This window comes from Jaculus jaculus, chromosome 11, assembly GCF_020740685.1.
Source record: "Jaculus jaculus isolate mJacJac1 chromosome 11, mJacJac1.mat.Y.cur, whole genome shotgun sequence".
In the NCBI taxonomy this organism is placed as follows: Eukaryota; Metazoa; Chordata; class Mammalia; order Rodentia; family Dipodidae; genus Jaculus; species Jaculus jaculus.
This window is the reverse complement of record NC_059112.1, coordinates 102,195,071-102,216,479: the sequence shown is the minus strand read 5'-3', so window position 1 is coordinate 102,216,479 and position 21,409 is coordinate 102,195,071. Positions and strand designations below refer to the sequence as shown.

Sequence of the window (21,409 nt, the reverse complement as noted above, 5' to 3'; positions counted from 1 at the left end):
CAACCATACCATGCACAAACATTAAAAAAAAAAAAAATGGTGGTTGGGGGGGGTTCGAGGTAGGGCTAGCCCATACTGACCTAGTAATCTCAAGGTAGACTGGCTATCCTCTGCCTGCTGAGTGCTGGGGTTAAACGTGTGGGCCACCGCGCCCCACTTACAGTAGTTTATTTATTTGAGAGAGAATGGGCATGCCAGGGCCTTCAGACTCTGAAAACGACTCCCCCCTTGTGCCCTTGTGCGACACTGCACACTTGTGTCACTGGCTTAGGTGGGACCTGGAGATTCAAACATGAGTTTTTAGGTTTTGCAGGCAAGCATCTTAACTGCTAAGCCATCTCTCCAGCTTTTACACTAGTTTTTAATTAATTATTTTGGAGACAGGTCTTGATAAGTAGCCCAGGCTAGTCTAGTATCCACTGTGATCCTCTTGCCTCTACCTCTTAAAGGAATTACAAATATGAGGCACCATGTCCAGCCCAGCTACATTATTTAGTGTTTTCCAAAAATCTTTCTTCCATTTAAGAATGTTCTACTAAAGCCAGGCATGGTGACACACACTTTTAATTACAGCACTCAGGAGGCAGAGGTAGGAAGAACGTGGTGAGTTCTAAGCCACCCTGAGACTACATAGAGAATTCCAGGTTAGCCTGAACCAGAGTGAGAACCTACCTGGAAAAAAAAAAGTAAGTTCTGGTAATGTCTTATAAAGACCTTGCTTTTCTTTTCTACCCCCCTTTTCTTTTCTACCCTCCCCCCCCCCCGCTGCCCCTGAGGTAGGGTCTTCTCTAGCCTGGAATTCACTAAGTCATCTCAGGATGGCCTCAAACTTGTAGCAACCCTCCTACCACTGCCTCCCAAAGTGCACCACCATGCCCAGCTCTAAAATTACAAGGTTTCTGAATGGGTAGTGAGGGAAAAGGAAAGGTAGGTTTTTTTTCAAGGTAGGGTCTCACACTAGCCCAGGCTGACCTGGAACTCACTCTGTAGTCCCAGACTGGCTTCAAACTCAGGCCCCCCTACCTGTGCTGGGATTAAAGGTGTCTCCCACCTGCTCACCAATAGATATGTGATTTGATAAGAGATTTATAGTCCTTTCTTCAAACCTGTCCATATGTCTTTATTTAGTCTTTTTCATACCCCATCCTCACCAAGAACTCATTTCCATCTATTCAAACTGTTCCTCTTCTTTTCTTTTGGTACCAAAAAGACAAATATGGAAATTATCCTTAACTCACTCTCCTTATCCCCAAATATAGTTACTAATAGTCTTGGTGCTGCTGTGATGACTCACTTATAATCCTAGCACATCAGAGATGGAAGCAGAAGAATCAAGAGTTCAAGGCTTGCCTCAGCTACATGGTGAGTTTGAGACCAGCTTAGGCTCCACGAGACCTTTTCTCAAGAGAAAAAAAAAGGAGAGAGAAAAGAAACAAGCAAGCCAGGTGTGATGGCACATACCTTTAATACTTGGGAGGCAGAGGTAGGAGGATTGTCACAAGTTCAAGGCCATCCTGAGATGACATAGTGAATTCCAGGTCTGCCTGGGCTACAGCGAGATGTGACCTTGGTAAAAAAAAAAAAAAAAAAAAAAAAAAGCGGGGGGGGGGGCTGGAGAGATGGCTCAGCACTTAAGGCACTTGCTTGCAAAGCCTAATATACCTGGGTTCAATTCCACTGTAGTCACATAAAGCCAGATGCACAAACTGGTGCATTCCTCTGGAGTCCATTTGCAGTGGCAAGAGGCCCTGGCACATCCATTCTCTTTTCTCTATCCCTGCAGATAAATGAGTAAAAATATTAAGGGCTGGAGAGAGAGCTTGGTGGTTAAGGTGCTGGCTTGCAATGCCTAAGGACCCAAGTTTGATTCTCCAGGTCCCATGTATGCCAGATGCATGTGGTAGCACATGCATCTGGAGTTTGTCTGCAGTGGCTAGAGGCCATGATGTGACTATTCTCTCTCTCATCTCAAATAAATAAAACCTAAAAAATATTAAAAAGAAATGGAAAATAGTAATAGTCTTGCTTGTTGCTTTAACTGTTTCACACTCAGTTCTTTTTAATCGCTGCCAAGTTGCAGAACTGGCCATTATCGTTATTTGGCTTATATTATTGCAACAGCTTCTTGTCTTGCCTTCCTGCCTCTGATTTTGCATGATAGTGTGTTCTGACTTCCATCTGTCTTTTTTTTTTTTTTTTTGATTCGGGTCTCATGTAACTCAGAGTGGCCTCAAACTTAGTATATACCCAAGGCTAGCCTTGAGCTATTGATTTCCTGTCTACACCTTCTATGTGCTGGCATCCTGGTGTGTGTGACCAGGTTCGGCTTGAGTGCTAGGATCAGTATGCTCCATGATTCCTAACTTAAGAGTGATTTTCATTTTGTTTTCAGAGAAGGAGGGGAGAGAGGAGAGAAAGTTGATATTGTGTGGGTGCCCTACGGCCTCCTGCCACTGCAAATAAACTTCAGACACATGTATCACTGTATCTAGCTGTTACATGGATCCGAATTTATAAGCAAGAGCCTTTTTTTCTTTTGAGGTAGGGTCTTACTGTAGCCAAGGCTGAACTGGAATTCACTATGAAGTCTCAGGGTGGCCTAGAACTCAGGGCGATCCTACTACCTCTGCCTCCTGAGTTCTGGGATTAAAGGTGTGCGCCACCAAGCCCAGGTAATAAGCAAGTCCTTTAAACCACTGAACCATCTCACCAGCCCCTAGAATGATTTTTCTAAAATGCAAACCTGATTATGCTCAACTACCATCATTGGGTTATGACTGTCACGATGACGACATATTTGGGACTAGAGAGGCGGTTCAGCTAGTAGTAATGCTTGTTGCTCAAGCATGAGGACCTGAATTCTTTTTTTTTGGTTTTTCGAGGTAGGGCCTCACTCTAGCCCAGGCTGACCTGGAATTCACTATGGAGTCTCAGGCTGACCTCGAACTCATGGCGATCCTCCTACCTCTGTCTCCCAAGTGCTGGGATTAAAGGCGTGCGCCACCACGCCCGGCAGGACCTGAATTCTGATCCCTAGCATCCATGTAAGTTGGACACAGCCATACATGCCTGAAACCTTAGCTCTGAGGTGGCCACTCAGAATGGCTACAGCTCCCTTCTCAGGAAGTCCAACAAAACCGTCACATTTCCATGAGCCCTAGTTGCATCCACTAGGTATATTCTGTTTTAGTATTCATCCTTGAAAATTGTCCCAGCTTAGAAATTAATATGGTCACCTTCGCTAGGCTAGGCATTCTTACACTGTGTAATTCAGATCATGTGATGGTTTGCACCAGATGTACCCCATCAACTCATGTTTTGTACAGTGGGTCAACTGGTGGTAACTGGGGAGGTGTGTTGCTTGGGGTGGACCTCTAGGTTTACTGACCTCTAGCTTGCCAGTGCCAGCTCACTTTTGCTGCTGTTTGCAGCCTGCTGTGCAGCAGAGGTGATGTCCTGCCTCTGGTCATGTTTTCTTTTCCCTGCCACCATGGAGCTTGCACTCAAGATGATAAAACAATAATAAATGCTTTTCTCCTTTCAACGAGAAGATAACCACAATAGGCATCAGCCGGAGGTGCTGGCACGCCCATTCTCATTCCCTTTGCAAATAGATAGAGGAGGGATGGGGGCCGGAGAGATGGCTTAGTGGTTAAGGTGCTTCCCTACAAAAAAATTTCCATCTCAGCGAACCAGGTAGCTTGGGGGACGCAGCTGGAAACGCCAGGTACCTACCTCAAATGAGATGGAATGCAAGAACTAACACCCGGAAATTGTCCCCTGCCCTGCACACTTACCATGGGATGTGTACCCGCACTTACAAGTACTCGTTTCTAGTAGAAAACAGAACAATTCATGTAAATAAGTGCACAATGACATCAGACACAGAAAAATTTCACCTTCAAAGTTAACATGCAGTCTACAGACTAGAAGAAATAAGAGTGTAACATTTCAAATTCTTCCTAAGTTTAGAAGCGCCATAAAGGCCATCCATAAACAATCTGTAGACAAATGAAAACTATTTTTCTTTTGGAGGTAGGGGTTTCACTGTAACCCAGTCTGACTTGGAATTCCCTCTGTATTCTCAGGGTGGCGAAGAACTCACAGTGATCCTCCTACCTCTGCCTCCCAAGTGCTGGGATTAAAGGTGTGCACCACCATGCCTGGTGAAAACTATTTTTCTAATGAATAAAGATGTTAAACATTTTTCTGTAGGTCCTTTTGAAAACTTTACAATTTAGTTTGGGCCACCATTTGTTCTGTACACAGAACCTGTCGCCACAAAGCAACAACAGCCAATGTACTGATGCTATTTTTCTGCCTAAGAAACATTGGAGGATTGCTGGGTGTGGTGGTACACACCTTTAATCCCAACACTCAGAAGGCAGAGGTAGGAGGATGGTGAGTTTGGGGCCAGCCTGGGACTACATAGTGAATTCCAGGTCAGTGTGGACCAGAGTGAAACCCTACCTTGGAAGAAAACAGCCTGCTTCAAGTGCCCCTAATTACAAAACTCTCCATTGTGCCCACTGAAGCAAGCACCTCTATGAGGTGCCTAAAGACAATGGTTAAGGAAATGAGTAACAGGGAACATCAAGGTACACTGATGCATAGTGTGAGAAGCCAAGCTTAGTCACTCAAGAATAGAAAAATGTAGTCAAGCAAGTACTGGGAAATGTCACATTGTTTATTTAGCACTTTTGAGTCCCTGCTTTATCACAAGCTTGATCACAACTTTTGATTTAGACTGGTATACTACTACTAGACAGAGGCTCATTACCTTTCAAACCTAAGGATAGCTAAAACGGGAGCGTTATTGCAGGAAATGAGAGACTAGGGTGTGGCAGCGCATACCTGAGTCCCAGCACTCGTGAGGCCGAGGCAATGGCAGGAATCGCCACAGGCTGGAAGCCAGCCTGGTCTACAGTCAAAGTGGTCTCAAAAAACATCCCCCACCCACCAAGAACAGAAACAAGAATATACAAAGGAACATATTGCTATAATTCAGTAAACCATTGTGCAAACATCTCTGCTCACCATTAACTGTTTCTTGCCCTTGGACAATAAAGAAGGGCAAGTGTCATTTGGTTTCTTGATCTTTATTAAAAATCCTGACTTACGAGGTTCTTAGTTTGCACAGAATGATCATTGATGTTTTTCCCAGCTCTACTGTTCCCACAAACCACGTACCGTGATATGATTATTTATCAAGCATTTCCTGTCACCCTTGGGGGCAGTGTTTGCTGCTGTTCTATGCTTGTCATATACACCATACACAAGCCGTGTACACCAAGAAAACATTGTTGTGAAGTCCTGACATACAGCTTCTTAGGTCCAACAAATCTAATAGAAATTTTCAATAATACAAAAATATTGTACAGGACATAGAATGGTACAACACAGTGATTATAAACACACAGACAAGTATGTCAAAAGGGAAGATGACAACTTTTATTGTTAATACAAAAGCAAACATTTTAGACTTCAGTCATTTGAATAATTGCAAGAGCAGACTAAGGGCTTAATCCTCACACAGGCACCACGTCAGGCACAGTAGGTAGCTACAAATCATAAGAAAAGGGTCTTTTTCCTACTGAGAATACTCTCACATGCTTTAGAAATGGGTTCAAAAAACCCAGCAATCCTAATCAGTTCCCATCAATCCTTTAAAAAAAAAAGAGAGAGATCTACGTATTAACCAGTTGTCTAGTAAAAACCAGTTACTAAATCCTGGCCTGAGAGATCCATATTTCCTTTACAACAAACAGAAGAAACTAGTTACGAAGTATACATCTTGGAGAGCCCAATATGAGTCCCTAAAATGCAGACCTTGCAGGCTCAGAGCTCAGTTTCACCTAACGCATGTGGAAGAAATGGAGGCCATCACCTGAGGAGCCAGAGCTCCGGCTGCAGCACACTCTTCCTGGGGCAGCAGGAAAGGAGGTAGCAAGGACTTGGGCTGACATCTGAAGCACAAAACTAATGTGCCTGGCAGAGGGGAGCCTCAGGAAGCACAATATGCCATTCACCTGTGCTGTCCACAAACCTGAGGTTTCCATGTTAAAATTTAAAGGGCACAGTGGCATGTGTGACAAGGCAGAAAAAAAAAAAGCAATTGCCATTTTGGGGATGCTTAAAAAATCCTGTCATTTTCTGCCTAATCAGACCTAGTGCCTATCTGCTTTTCCCTTACACCATAGGGAAAAAAAAGGTTTAAATCTCTACTTCACCTCCTCCAGGCCCTTGTGATAATCCTTAGTAAACAACTCAGCTAGCATATTACTGTTTCAAGGAAGCATAGGATTAGAGGTATGTGGTAAGTATGTTTATTGAAGGGAAGACTCAATAAGTTCTAGGATACTGGAAATTGAAGATATCCTAGACCCCCAACCATCAAGTATCAAATCTACCCTATCTGAATCCTGGCAATAAATTGGTTCAAATGCAATTGACTGAATTACTACTGGAAAATAAGAACACTTCCTATTGCACTTACCATGAAATCTAATACAATCAACTGCTAAATTTAAACCTACTAAAGTCTTTTGAGTTGTGCATATGTAATTACATTTTTTAACAAGCTGCTGCCATGGCAAGCTCTCCAAAGAAAGAAATAAGGTAATAAGTAACTAGATGGTATCTGTTAGAATCGCCAAAAAGTTAGCTTGAGGAAATAAATGCAATATTGGAGATAATCATCTCCCAAATCCAGTTGACTGCTATCTACCTTACATATATGTCTGTGAGAGGATTAATTGCACAGTTTATTCTAATAGTAGGCCAACACTGAATATAACATTTGATCATTCTACAGTCAGACCTATAGTGCTATAACCAGAATTTTCACAAATGGTTTAAAGGTCGAAGGTTGCCTGATATAAGAACTATAATAAATACTGCAGATTTGTCCCTTAACTACCTGAATCTACCCAAAGCAACAAAGCTGTCATCCACGAAGCAGCAGTCCGTGAGCAAGTCCATGCCAATGAGGAAATGTGCTAGAGTGCTGTCATGTGTAACAATCATTCAAGATCACGGAGTAATTACTAGTGTTCCTGAAGAGCCAAAGGAGTTCAGCTGGCTTTTTTTTTTTTTTTTAAGAAGTTCATGGGAGCAGTTTTTGACCAAAGGTTCAGCTTTTTCTTAAATGGCAAAACTCCATCAGGTTGCAAATATGTGCCAAAATATTTGCAGAACTTCAACTGAGAGGAGGCCAGTAATTGTTCAAATAACTTTCAAAGTCCCACATTGAAAAAGCAGTTTGTATTGTTTTCATAACTAGCAGACAAGTATGAATTACCTCTTACAGTGAATAATCTGCACTTTAGCTTTACAAAGTTTTTACATTCAATTTCAAGATTTTGAATTGAAAACAAGGAGTGAAAATAGGTTAATCATTCAAAAGAACACTTTAATATTTACCAGTTAATTTTCTGGCAACAGACACTGAGTCCAACTTTTGTGATTTGATTTTACATAGATTTTTCACTGGATAAGTTCTTCTTGTAAAATATAAACAAAAAATGTTATATTTTCCCTTCTTCCACAGTAAGAAATAGGATTTAAGATGGCAATTGTTTTTAAATGAAATCTCTAAAATCCAGTCTGAAAACTTAAGATTTAATTAAGTAACCTACTATGATAGTTATGTAAAAAAACCATCGATGTAAAATGATACAAATACAACCATAATTCTAACACCTATAGAGCTTTTTAATGTCCTGAATGTGTAGGCAATTACCCTATTTTGCATTGTGAACCATATGATGTTTGCACTTGCAGAGGACAGTGTGACAGCATAGAAATCTGTATTGCTCTTTAAAACTTCAATGTCTGCATACACTGCAAAATTATTTCAGACATTTAATCTCTTTATTCAAATGACAAACCCATATATACTCTATAGTTTAAATGTGTCAACTCTACATGGAGATACTCTGAAGAGTTTCAAAGCCCCTGAAACACATGGTGTTGATACATCTTGAAGATGTGTTAAGATTCCAATGAATTTTTAAATGACCTTTGTATTTTTACTATTCTTATTTTGTAGAGGTAAACCCTTCACAGTTGTTTTCCAAGTCATTTTACTAAAGAGTCTTGGCAACATGCACATAGTATTTTAACAGTGTATTTTAATACCAAACAGAAATGGGTTTAAAAATGTGTTCGATTTCAAAAGAAAGTCTATCTTTGGAAATAATTTCAGTGGCTCAAAAGTTTTAGAGATTATTCATTAAGACTCAAACACTTGCTAGTATATCTCCTTAACATGGAAGTATAAAAAGAACTATTTTGTTCTAATTAAAGCTCCCAAATTTCACAGAAAAATAAAAGCCCAGAAATTAGCAGAAATAACAAAATTCAAGTTCCATGCAAGTTGACAGCCATAAGTGTAGTCTAAGAAGCTGAACGGCAGTAACTTTGCCTGTCCATAACGTATTGACTCATTCTTCTCTTGAACAGAATTTCATAGTTAAGAAAACAGTCAAGTTTTGTTTTGTGACTGGAAATACAGTAGGCTAGGGTTTTCTTTTCAGGGGAGCAAGGGAAGGGACATGTAATTAAACATACAAAGTATCTTATTTAGAGATCAATCACAATGTAAGAGGCCATGTCTGATAAATGGCAACACTCACTCAACATGAAAGAGGCTTCTGACAAACCTAGAAACTGTCTATCCCATTTCCCATTTATTCTCATGAAAAATTTCAAAATCATGATAGCTATAGCAGAAAGTCAACTTTTAATTTAAAAACCACCAACACAGTGTTGCACTGCGATTCATCCAAATCATGGTTAGCAAATTCCAGCTTTGTATCTAAGTAAACTATTTCAAATAATTACAATAAAACTTGTACTGTACTGTGCTTGATTCATCACTATTACTTCAGTTTGTGCGGTGTTGGATGATTTTAAATATTTTCGTTTTAGCCGCTGGACTGAGAATTAGCTTTAACCAGCAAGGGTCTTCCAACCTTTCAAGTTACTGATACAAACAATAAACTGAGTAACTTGTAAAACTGGCACTCATAATTGATATGGTTTTCATACTAACACATGCAGCTCTTAATAAATACTAAAAGGCTTTTTTTTTTTTTTTTTTTTTTTGCCAGCCTCAACATGCTTTTGTGAATTCCATTGCTGGAATTTTCTGTAGGCAGGGGTAAATTTTTATTATGCTTTATTTATAAAAACAACAGTATGCTGTTTTCATTTCAAGACAACTTACTGTTTCAGAAATCATATTTAGATATAAATCGGCAGGACATACCCAATAGACCTACTTAGTAAAGCAGTGCCACAGTCACATAAAGGTATTTAACTGCATGTATGCGTTAACCACCAAAAGAAGGATCAAACTCTTTCTTTCTTTAATACAAACTTGAATGGTGTTTGTAAATGCCTCATTTAAAGTGAGTGGGTAGGGAGAGTTTAGAAAAATCCAAGTAATAAAATGTATTCAATTACTTGGCAGTTAAAAAGCTAATGCAACAATGTTACATCCGGATAAAAAACAGTATTCAAAAGCAATTCAAATACCGAAAAGGGTTTCAAGTTGAATATTTTATTAACATGGTAGTTGTCTTTTTAACATGTGCACACACACTCGCACACTCAGAATGATCTGCCTGGGGAAAAAAGACTAATTATGCCTAAGGGGAAAATGAAAAATACAAAAAAAAATTTCTGTAGGTTTTCATTATTGTAGGCAATTATGTCCACATCACTTACAAAGCTATTGCCAAATCTGTCCAAGGAAGCAAAGTTTGAAAGGGGGGAAAAATTCAACAGTGGCATAGCAGAGCTCTCAATATGAGAAAGCTGACATAATGTGGACTTTTGCTGTGAATTTTCTTTGCAAAATATGGGGAGAGATTTATCAATGGGCAGAAAATAAGAGAAGGCGGTGTGAAGTAGGCTTTTGCAGTCAATTTTCCTCACAGTATTGTGCAGGGTCATCAAGAAAATGCTTAGTCTTTCTCTGGAACCAGTTTCAGGACTTTTCCAATTGCAATGGTCTTACCTAGAAATGAAATTTTGAAAATAAAACACTCGAGTAGCTAAGAGTAATTCCATGTAAGGCAGTAAAGTGTATTAATAATTTTACTATGCAAAAACAACTCATTAATGCATTATTATGCTTGGGCAATAACCTCAACACCAAATTACTTTTCAGAAAAAAATTAATTCGGAGGATGGAAATCCCTGCTTCATTAATTTCTTCCATCTGATTTTGTTAGGCACAATCATTATCTAAAATAATCATTATGAGCTGGGGATGGGGGCAAATGCTTATAATTTCTAGTATTTAGGAGGCTGAGGCAGGAGGATGTTGAGTTCACAGCTAACTGGGCTATATAGCAAGAGTTGCCTCAAACAGCATTATCAAAACTTTTGTTATGCTAATAATCCAACAACCACCTTCACTGTGAACAAATCTGTAAGATAAATGAATACTATTTTAAAAATATTTTTTAAAAAAGTATTTTCAAAGACAGAAAGAAAGGGTGCACCAGGACAGCTAACTGCTACAAACTAACTCCGGACACATGTGCCCAACTTTACATGGATACTGGGGAATCAAACCTGGGTCATTAGGCTTTGCAGACAAGTGCCTTAGATGCTGAGTCATCTCTCTAGCCCTGTGAATAGTATTTTTACACTGTTTCCTAGAGTTCAGGAACTGTATCATTATCTATGATATAAAACACTTTTTCAAAGTGGTTTAATAAATTTACCTAAATGGTATTAGTTAAGTCTCTATTTCAGCTGAACCATAGAACTTTATACAGGAGCTCACAATATAACCCTAGCACTCAGGGATAGAAAGCACCAGGAACAGTTCAGTAAGCTGGAGGCCAGGCTACATGAGTTTCAGGCCTTCCTGGGGTATTGTGTGAGATCCCGTCTCAAAAACTCACAATAGGCTGGGGAGATGGATGGCTCTGCAGTTAAAGGCAACAATGCCTGCTGGCCCAATTTTGATTCCCACCTACCCTTGCAAAGCCAGATACACAAAGTGGCACATACAACTAGAGTTAGTTTGCTGTGGCAAGAAGCCCTGGCATACCCATTCTCTCTCTCACACACCATCCCTCTTCCTCATTCTTATTCTTTGCTTGCAAGTAAGTAAATAAAAGTATTTTTAGGAAAGCTGAGCATGGTTGGTACACACCTTTAATCCCAGCATTCAGGAGGCAGAGGTAGGAGGATTGCCATGAGTTCAAGGCTACCCTGAGAATACAGAGTGAATTCCCAGTCAGCCTGAGCTAGATAAGATCCTACCTCGGGGGGGAAAAAAAAAAAAATTAGGGCTGGAAAGATGGCTTAGTGATGAAGGCATTTTTGCCTGTGGAGCCTGATGACCTGAGTTTAATTCTCTAGTACCCATGTTAAGCAAGATGCCCAAGGTGGTGCATGCATCTGGAGTTGTCTCTCTCTCCTTGAAAATAAACTTAAAAAACCCAGGGCTGACCACATCATACCTCAAAAAGGCCCTGATTGAAACTAAGGAAAATTGGCAAGACAAGCAAAGGTGCTGTTTTCCTGATGAACCAGATACCAGCACAAGGGGGAAGGAGACCAACACAGAGAAAAATCATCTCCTACCAAATCAGAGAGCCAGAGCCTCAGAGGCCCCCAACACCTCATCACTGAAGCAGACCAAAAATGAACCCAACATAGCTCAGGGAAATTTTGCGGAAGAGGGGACGGAAAGTATGTCAGAGCCACATGTTGGATCATGATATGAAGAGACATTTATCATACCAATAACTGTGGGCTAACTCCACAATGCACGACCCATATGCATCAACAAGGAGGGGCCATTGGGGAGGGGGTAGGTCACGGATAAGCCTAATAATGGTACCAAACTGTCTGTATTTGCTGAATAGAAAACTAATTAAAAAAAAATCCAGGGCTGGAAAGATGACTTAGTGGTTAAAGGCACAGGTTCAATTCTCCAGTATCCACATAAGACAGACACACAAAGTGGTGCTTGTATCTAGAATTTGTTTGTAGTGGCTAGAGTCCCTGGTGTGCACATTCTCTCTCCTTGCAAATAAATAAGTAATAAAATATATATTTTTTAAATCCAGACAAGAGCAGGAGAGATTGCTTAGTGGTTAAGGTGCTTGCATGCAAAGCCAAAGTACCCACCTGTGCCCATTCTCTCTCAAATAATATTAAAACAAACAAACAAACAATTAAGGGATGTGACTCAGTTGGTAGAGTGCTTGCCTAGGATACACAAAGCAGCACTCAGGAGTACAAGAAGTTCAAGGTTATTCTTTTTGTTTTTTTTTTTCTTCATTTTTTTTTGTTTTATGTTTATTTGAAAGTGACAGATAATGAAAGACCAAACTTAGGTAAGTTAGAAACATGCATTCACAAATATAAATGTTCCCTATCACTCACTTTGCTTTTTAATTTTTTTTTAAGTTTTATTTATTTGTATTTATTTCTCTATTTTTTTCCGAGGCAGGGTCTCACTCTAGCTCAGGCTGCCCTGGAATTCACTATGTAATCTCAGAGTGGCCTCAAACACTCAGCAATCCTTCTACCTATGCCTCCCAAATGGGATTAAAGGCGTGTGCCACCACGCCCAGCTCTGCTCTTTTATTTTTTACTTATGAGAGAACGAGAGAGAGTGTGTGTGTGTGTCTGTATGCCAGGGTCTCCAGCCACTGCAAACTCCGGATGTTATCTGCCACCTGTTCATATGGCTTTTGTGCGTCCTGGGGTATCAAACCTGGGTCCTTTGGCTTTCAGGCAAGTGCCCTCACCACTAACCCATCTCCCCAGTCCAGGTACTTTTATACCAAAGAATTTCATGGCCGTGAGAGATTATAGTTCTTTTGCATAGGGTACCTCTGAGGACATGAATTAAGTAGTTAAAATAATGAAGTAATGTGACTGCCCAAGAGGCTAACTGTCTAAACTTACTAATGACAAAATAGCAAAGGTAAGAGTCTTCAGAGTATTACTGTTTAGTCTACAATCAATTCTTTTCTCCCCCCTCTCTTTTGGTTGGGGTCTCGCTCTAGCCCAGACTGACCTGGAATTTACTATGTAATCTTGGTGGCCTCAAACTCATGGCAATCCTACTTCTGCCTCCTAAATGCTGGCATTAAAGGTGTGCACCACTACACCTAGCTCTATAGTCAATTGTTTGCTCTTTAACACATTTTCAATCTGTATTTTCTTTGCTGTAATACGGATAGTACTCAGATAATAAAGGTTACCCAGGCCAGACACATCAATTTCAAAGCTCTTACCCTCATCTCTCAAGGTGAAACGACCCATCTGAGGAAAGTCTTTAAAGGTCTCAAGACAGATGGTTCCTGCTGTTCTTAAACGAGCAATGCATACTTGATCTTGTTTCACAAAACGGGGTCGAGTCTTACTTTTTTCTCCTGATTTTTTGTCTACCAAGCAGATTAAGGCCTATTCAAGAAAAAAGGATCAGAAGATTAAAAAATAAAATAAAAATAAAAGTGTCAAATTCAAGTTACTTTTGTAACATGGGTGTGGCTATAATCCAAGTACTTGGAAGGCTGAGGCTGAGGCAGGAGGTTCATGAATTCCAAGTCAGCCTAATAGTATGACACTATCTCAAAAGAAGAAAGCATAAACAAAACAAAACAGCAAAAACAACAAAAAACTCAAACTCACTGTGATCTCGACTTCCTCAATGCAGGTATGAATATGCAGCACCGCATTATACCCTGGGCAGATGATGGATTTGTGCTCTATAATAACTATCTGTCAAGAAAAAGTTCTCAGATTTAACCCAAGGTAAGAAAGAACTCAAGTGTTAGAAGACAGCATGTAAGTAATGGAACTGACCATTACAGCAGGAACATTAACTTGTTTGAGACGTACCTTATTTTGTTCATAGGCTGGGTCAAGTTAGCTGACCTCAAAGCATAAATTTAAACATGTGCCCGGTCAATTTATATAGTATACAATAGGCATACTTTCTTCTGAGAAGCCTTTCCAGTATGTTCCTCATGGAATTAATGGGTTCTCAGAAGAACTACCCACAAGCTATGTAGCAATAAACAAGAGACCTTAGCCAGGCATGGTGATGCATGCCTTTAATCCCAGCACTTGGGAGATAGAGGTAGGAGGATTGCCATGAGTTCGAGGCCACCCTGAGACTACATAGTGAATTCCAGGTCAGCCTGAGCTCGAGTGAGACACTACCTCGGAAACAACAAAAACATATTTATTTATTTATAAAACAAGAGACCTTGTCTCAAGGTGGAAGACAAGGACTGACATCTGAGGTTGTCCTCTGACTTCTACACATGCCCTAGAGCAAATACATGCCCAAGCTCACACATCATGCACACACCCAAGATTGGAAAAAATGAAAGAAACTTAAAGCCAGGCATGGTGGTACATGCCTTTAATCCCAGCACAGGAAGCAAAGATAGAAGAATGGCCATGAGTTTGAAGTCACCCTAAGACTACACAGGCAATTCTAGGTCAGCCTGGGCTAGAGTGAGACTCTGCCTCAAAAAACCAAAAAATAAAGAAAAGAGATTTACAAAAAAAAAAAAAAAAAAAAAAAAAAAAAAAAAAAAAAAGAAATTCCCTCATTAAATAATTTCTTGCTCCACTGTGAAACCGTATGTGTGAGAGGACACTTCATGGTTGTAGTATTTTAATGCCTAAACTGGTTAAGCAGCATATCGCAAGTAAGCAGGCACTGAAATTCTAGCTTCTTGAAGAGAACTACAGTAACATGTTTCATACTTACCTGGGCATCAAATGTGCGTCCAGAATGACACAGATTATTAAGGTCACAAAGTATGAATCCTGGAAGAATCTCCTCCTCTTCAATTCCTTTTAGTCTGATTTTGAGGTTTTCACCCGGAGCTACAGAATCTGTTTCTACATCATCAGAAAGTATTCCAAGAACTTCCACGTTGTGCTACATTGACAGGATATAAAATACCTTAATGCTCATTTACTAAGGAGCTAAAATCACAACTAACTGCTGACTGGCCACAATAACTGTGACTGTAAAACCATGGATTTTCTTTTTTCTGTGTTTATTCATGAGTGCACATGCATATGTAGGTCAGAAGACAATGTCAAGTGTTAATCTTTAAGAAAGCTGTCCACCCTCTCCGAGGCAGAGTTTCTGGCCTCTAGGTTCACCAACTGCTAGATTATCTGGCCAACAAACCATAGGAATCTCCTGTCTTCCCTCCCCAGTGATGGGGCTATAGGTGTATGCCACCATGCCCTGCATGTTACATGGGTTCTGGGGATCATACGGAGGTTCTCATGCTTGCAAAGCAAGCATTTTACCAACTGATGTATCTTCCCCAGGTCCTAAAAGCCATGTTTTTTTTTTTTTTTTTTCTGTTTTTTTGAGGTAGGGTTTCACTCTAGTCCAGGCTGACCTGGAATTCACTATGTAGTCTCAGGGTGGCCTCAAATGTCTCAAGTTTCAATTCCCCAGTACCCATGTAAATCAGTTGGACAAGGTGGTACATGTATCTGGAGTTCATTTGCAGTGGCTAGAGGCCATGACATGCCCATTCCCTCTCTCTCTCTGCCTCGTTCTCTCTCTCTCTTTCAAATAAAGAAAATATTTTTGGGGGGAGAAGTATGGAGACTGGAGAGATGGCTTAGTGGCTAAGGCACTTGCCTACACAGCCTAACAACCCTGGTTTGATTCCCCAGAATTCAGGTAAAGCTGGAGGAAGCACAGGTGCATGCAATGGAGTTTGCAGTACCTAGAAGTCTCTTAAGAGCCCATGTTCTCTGCTTGCAGATAAAAGAGACTCAGCAGTTAAGCACTTGCCTGCAAAGCCTAAGGATCCAGGTAATTCCCCACTACCCATGTAAATAAAGCCAGATGCACAAAGTGGCACATGCATCTGGAGTTTGTTTGCAGTGGGTAGAGGCCCTGGTATGTCCATTCTCTCTCTGCTTCCAAATAAATTAAAAAAAAATTATGAATGGAAATCCCTGAACTTTTGAAAAGTTCAGACTAATATTTTCAAGAGGAAAAACAAAGAGCATTAGTAAATTCTTACCTTGTTTGGCATCATTACAAGCTGCTGCCCTTTACAAATCGATCCAGATTCCAGCTTTCCCAGGACCACAGTGCCCATATCCTATTCAAATATAACAAAAAAGTTAAGTTTCAGATTTGTATTGCTGCTCTATACCCAAAGTGAAACTCCACATTAAGAAAAACTAACATTAAGAAAAACTTTGGCTTAACTCATTGGACTAGAGGCTATAAATGCTCATAAATTAAGTCATAGGCATAAGCACAAGTATGTCTAAGATTGAAAAGTAACACTTAGTATATAATATGGCAGTTTTATGCATTAAAGTTTTGATCTCTAAGCCCCTTTCCTCAGGCAATAAATTCAGAAAAATGATACTTTGTTATGAACTTTATTTAGAAAGAAGCTAATGAAAGGACAAAATAGTTGAGGAGTAAACATTACACAAACCGTTACTGTGAAACTCAAGTTTTGATTTTTTATTTTTGTTTTATTGCAGTAGGGACTCACTAGCCCAGGGCTAGCCTTGAACTCACAGCAATCCTACCTCTGCTTTCCAAGTGATGGGATTAAAGATGTGCCACCAGGCCCAGTTACTATGAAACTTTAAATCAAGCTATTGAGCTACTAATACAGCCCATTAATAGAATGGCTGCCTAGCATGCACCAGGTCCCAGTTGCATGTTCAAGTCCCAATACTGGGAGAGAAGGAAAAAGTGTACATATAAATCAAGTTAAAACTATAGTTAAACAGTCAGCCAGGCATGGTGGCACCTGCCTTTTGTCCCAGCACTTGGGAGGCAGAGGTAGAAGGATCTCTGTGAGTTCCGGCCTGGAACTACAAAGTGAGATCCTAACCTCCAAAAAAACCACAAGAAACACCCTCCCCCCCCCCAAAAAAAAAATTAAGTACACTTAAAGAAACATCTGGGGTAGGAAAGATGACTCAGAATAAGGTGCTTGCTTGCAAAGCCTGATGACATGAGTTCAATTCCCAGTACACATATAAAAAGCCAGATGCACAAAGTGGCATATGCATCGAGAGGTCCAGGTACTCTGCTCTCTCTCTATCTCTGCTTGCAAATACAAAATATAAAGCCAGAGAGATGGCTTAGCAGTTAGTTAAGGTACGTGCCTGCGAAGCCTAAAGGCCCAGGTTTGAAATTCCCCAGTATCCATGTAATCCAGATGTGCAGGTGGTGCATACATCTGGAGTTTGTTTGCAGTGGCTTAGATGGCTCAACAGTGAAGGGCTTGCCTACAAAGCCTGGAGGCCTGGGTTTGAGTCCCCAGTACTCATGTAACGCCAGATGCAAGAAGTGGCATATACATCTGGAGTTGGTTTTACAATAGCCCAAGACCCTGATAATACTCTATTCTGTCTGTCTCTTTTTGTTTCAAATAAATAAAAAGAAACGTGTTATTACTAGTTGATTCATAACAGGTAACAAACATAAAACAATTATTTCATTCCCCACAAAAACCAAACAGTATTAATATTTTGGGTACCTTGTACTTATCGACAATTGGCAGCCTGATTGGTCCATCAGCTGATCTATTGAAGTTTGGCAAATTATCCAGATATGGAATAAATGGTAAACCACTGAGAATGCAACAATAACCATTTAAGAAATTCAGTATTAATTGTCAAAAATTTAAATTCAAAGTCACAATCCTCCTACTCAGCCTTCTAATTGCTGGGATCACAGGCATGTAACACCATATTCAATTCTACTACATAATTTTTTTTGGCATATGTGTGGAGTGTATGTATGCCTGTGGGTATAGATTTATGCATGTGTGTGGAGGCTACAGGTTGACAGCAGGTGAGCTTCTTCAATTGCCCTCTACCTTAGTTTTAAGACAGGGTCTCTCACCAGACCTAAAACAACTAGATTAGCACACCAGTTCCAGGAATCCCCTGTCTCAGTGTTGGGATTACAGGCCCAACCATCCCTGGCTCTTACCTGAGTTCTGGGGGCTGATCAGATTCCCCCTGCTCATGCTACAAGCATTTGAGACATCTCCCCAGGCCCCTAATTACCCAATTTTTCTGAACTCTGAAATTTAATTTTTATCAACTCTTACAAAAAATAGGTAAGATTCTATTACATTTTCCATTCACCTGGATGGTAAAACAACTGTCTGGTGCCAAAGCAATTTAGAAAAGAAATTTTTTAGTCCTGATTTGAAACATTAGAGCTACAATAATCAAGACTATTGCCTTAGACAAATGGATGGGCATGAGAGAACTGAGAAATAATTATCCATATTTATGGCCATTTAATTTCCCAAAACTGACAATCCACTCAATAAAGAAAGAATATTTTCAGCAAATGTTGCCTGAATCCACATGTGAAAGCAAATGAACTCAGACAAAGACTTCAATTTCAATTTTGTTATATAATAATAAACTCAAAATAAAATATATCTAAAAATAAAAGGTTAAATCTTTTCTTTTTCTTTCTTTCTTTTTTTTTTTGTGTGTGTGTCTTTTAATTTTTGGCTTTTGGAGGCAGGGTCTCACTCTAGCCCAGGCCAGCCTCAACCTCTAGGCAATCTTCCATCTTAGCCTCCCTGACTGTTGGAATTATAAGTGTAAGACACCATGATAAATGATAAAAGAGGATCAATGAAAGAATGAGATGTCAAAATAGAAAAGAGACTATTTGTCAAAAGAAGGGAGTCTGGGCTGGAGAGATGATTCAGTAGCTAAGGCTCTTACTTATGAAGCCAAAGGACCCAGGTTCAATTTCCCAGTACCCACCACATAAAAAGCAAGATGCACAAGGTGGTGCCTAAGTCTGGAATTTGTTTACACTGGCTGGCGAACCCATTCTATCTACCGCCCCATAAATAAAATATGACTGGGTACTTGCTTGTAAAGCTTGCCAACCTGAGTTTAATATATATATTTTTTAAAAAGGAATCAAAGGTTACTCACATGTACCAAGGACAAAAATCTGATTGTTCTTTGAGGTTTGCTCCAGTTAGTCCCGAGCAGGGCATGAAATGAATATCCTTTTTGGGATTGAAGCCAACTTTTTTCAAAAATGGCACTAGTTTCTCCTTACATTCTTCATATCTGTGAATATTTATAAATAATGTCCCCAAATGAACTCTATAAACAGATTAAGGCTTAGAAAAACTTGAAGGAAAAATGCATATAAAACCGTCACTAGGGCTAGGGAGAAAGCTTAGTGGTTAAGCCTAAGGACCCCGGTTCAAGGCTCAATTTCCCAGGACCCACATTAGCCAAATGCACAAGGGGACACAAGTGTCTGGAGTTCGTCTGCAGTGGCTGGAGGCCCTGGTACACCCATTTTCTCTATCTGCCTCTTCTTCTCTGTGTCTGTTACTCTCAAATAAATAAATAAGAATAAACAAACAAACAAAAACCCATCCCTATTTCACTGAGATGACTATAAAACAACAGTAAGGCATCTGGACTCACCTCTCATTACTCCAATTTACTGTTGGGTCATCCATCTTATTAATAAGCACAATTAAGTGCTTTACACCTGCCGTCTTTGCCAACATTGCATGTTCTCTTGTTTGTCCTCCTTTTTCAAATCCAGTTTCAAACTCTCCTTTTCTGGCTGAGATTACCTATTTCAAGAAATTAACTGATTTATTCTTACAGATTCAGGCATATCCTTTTGGCAGTAAAACATCTTTTTAGTTATACAGATTTTTCAAGAAAACATAACTAAATGGATTAAACAGACATGCTGCTTTAGAATGTCAAATCAAATGATATCTTAGCTGCAGGCACAGTCAAATAGCCAGGTACCTCCATACCCCCCAAACCTACTTCTATTCCCTCAATCTCCCCAAATCTTGCATACTTGTATGTAGATCACACATGTGTTTAGCATATACAAAGCCTTCAGTTTAATTGCCAGCACCACATTAGTAATAAAAATAAGCTAGGCATGGTAGAACACACTGAGGAGGAGGATTGTGAGCTCAAGGCTAGCCTGGGCTATAAAGCAAGGATGAATAGGAAAAAGAAGAAACAGGTGATGTATTGCTCGTTCTTAGTGTGTCTAGCATTTAATAAACACTAAGTTCTGACACATGTAATGGCACTGAGAAAGAAAATGTATACTTGAGATTTCTTGAGATTTCTTGACTTATGCCTGTGTACATCGTTTTACTTCACTGCAACCTAATCTTTGACATTTAGAAGAGAAATCAAAACTTAAACATTAGGCACAGTAAGCTAAGTAAGGGCCATGTGAAGCTCATGGCACAGCACTTGTCCCGTAATACTCAAGAACATGAACTCAAACTTCAGCCCTAGGTAGGGTTGAAGACATGAGACATTCAGTTGCTCATAAGTACACACACGGGAGTAGAACTATCCTTCTTACCAGCACAGCCAAGTCAGCTTGAGAGGCACCACCAATCATATTTGGGACGAAACTCTTGTGGCCAGGGGCGTCTAGAATTGTGAAATGCTTCTTCTCTGTTTCAAAATAGGCACGACCCACTTCTACTGTTTTACCCTTGTCCCGTTCTTCCTGATTGGTATCTAAGGCCCATGACAAGTACCTGGAAGAATTTTTGAGAACATAAGATTATATCTAAAGGTGTTCTACTATGAAAAGTAGAATTAGGACTGGAGAGATTCTCTATTACGGCATTTGCCTGCAAAGCCTAAGAACCCAGGTTAAATTCCCCAGTACCCATGTAAGCCAGACGCACAAGGCAGCACATGTCTGGAGTTCATTTGCAGTGGCTAGAGGCCCTGGTATGCCCATTCTCTCTATGTGCCTCTTTTTCTCTTCCGCTAATAAATAGTTTTTTTTCCCAAGGTAGGGTTTCACTCTAATCCAGGCTGACCGGGAATTCACTTTGTAGTCTCAGGGTGGTCTTGAACTCACAGTGCTCCTCCTACCTCTGCCTCCTAGGGCTGTGATTAAAGGTGTGCGCCACCACGCCTACTATTCACCTGAGTCATAAAGAGCATGAGTGAAAATTTAATTTAACAAAAGAATTAAATATGTATTATTGTGATTCAAACGAAGCATATATATGTATCTCCAAGCTAAGTAGTCTATAAGCAAACATTGTCATGAAAATAAACTGGTAATACAAGCCATGGAGTGTTGGGCATGGTGGTACACACCTGTAATGACAACAGTGGTGGGGCTGAATCAGAAGGGTCTTAGTATGAGGCCGGCATGGGCTCCACAATAAGCCTGTCTCCCCATCCCCGGCAAGAAAAGAGTGGCCTTAGCACTAAGGCCAGTATCACTAAGTACAGGAATGAGCTCATCATTTCACCTTTCTAGTTACATGGTGTGAAGTTTAATGATTGTAAAAATTAAGAATACTAGGGTAAGGTGTGGCAAAGAGGATAACCT

The 21,409-nt window shown here is 40.1% G+C and overlaps 1 protein-coding gene across 2 annotated transcripts in view; it reads right to left on the bottom strand.

The window, feature by feature from the left end:
- Positions 1–5,429: 5,429 nt before the first annotated feature.
- The window catches only part of Gspt1 (G1 to S phase transition 1), a 44,427-nt gene continuing 28,447 nt past the window's right edge, over positions 5,430–21,409 (bottom strand). For both annotated transcript variants that reach the window (XM_004652266.3, XM_004652265.3), the window contains exons 7-15: positions 20,414–20,594; positions 19,492–19,646; positions 18,982–19,122; positions 17,547–17,640; positions 16,059–16,139; positions 14,768–14,941; positions 13,675–13,764; positions 13,278–13,446; positions 5,430–10,024 (exon numbers count right to left, since the gene is read on the bottom strand). In XM_004652266.3, coding sequence (XP_004652323.2) covers positions 9,972–10,024; positions 13,278–13,446; positions 13,675–13,764; positions 14,768–14,941; positions 16,059–16,139; positions 17,547–17,640; positions 18,982–19,122; positions 19,492–19,646; positions 20,414–20,594 — 1,138 coding nt within the window. In that variant the 3' untranslated portion in view covers positions 5,430–9,971. The remainder of the gene's footprint in view (positions 10,025–13,277; positions 13,447–13,674; positions 13,765–14,767; positions 14,942–16,058; positions 16,140–17,546; positions 17,641–18,981; positions 19,123–19,491; positions 19,647–20,413; positions 20,595–21,409) is intronic.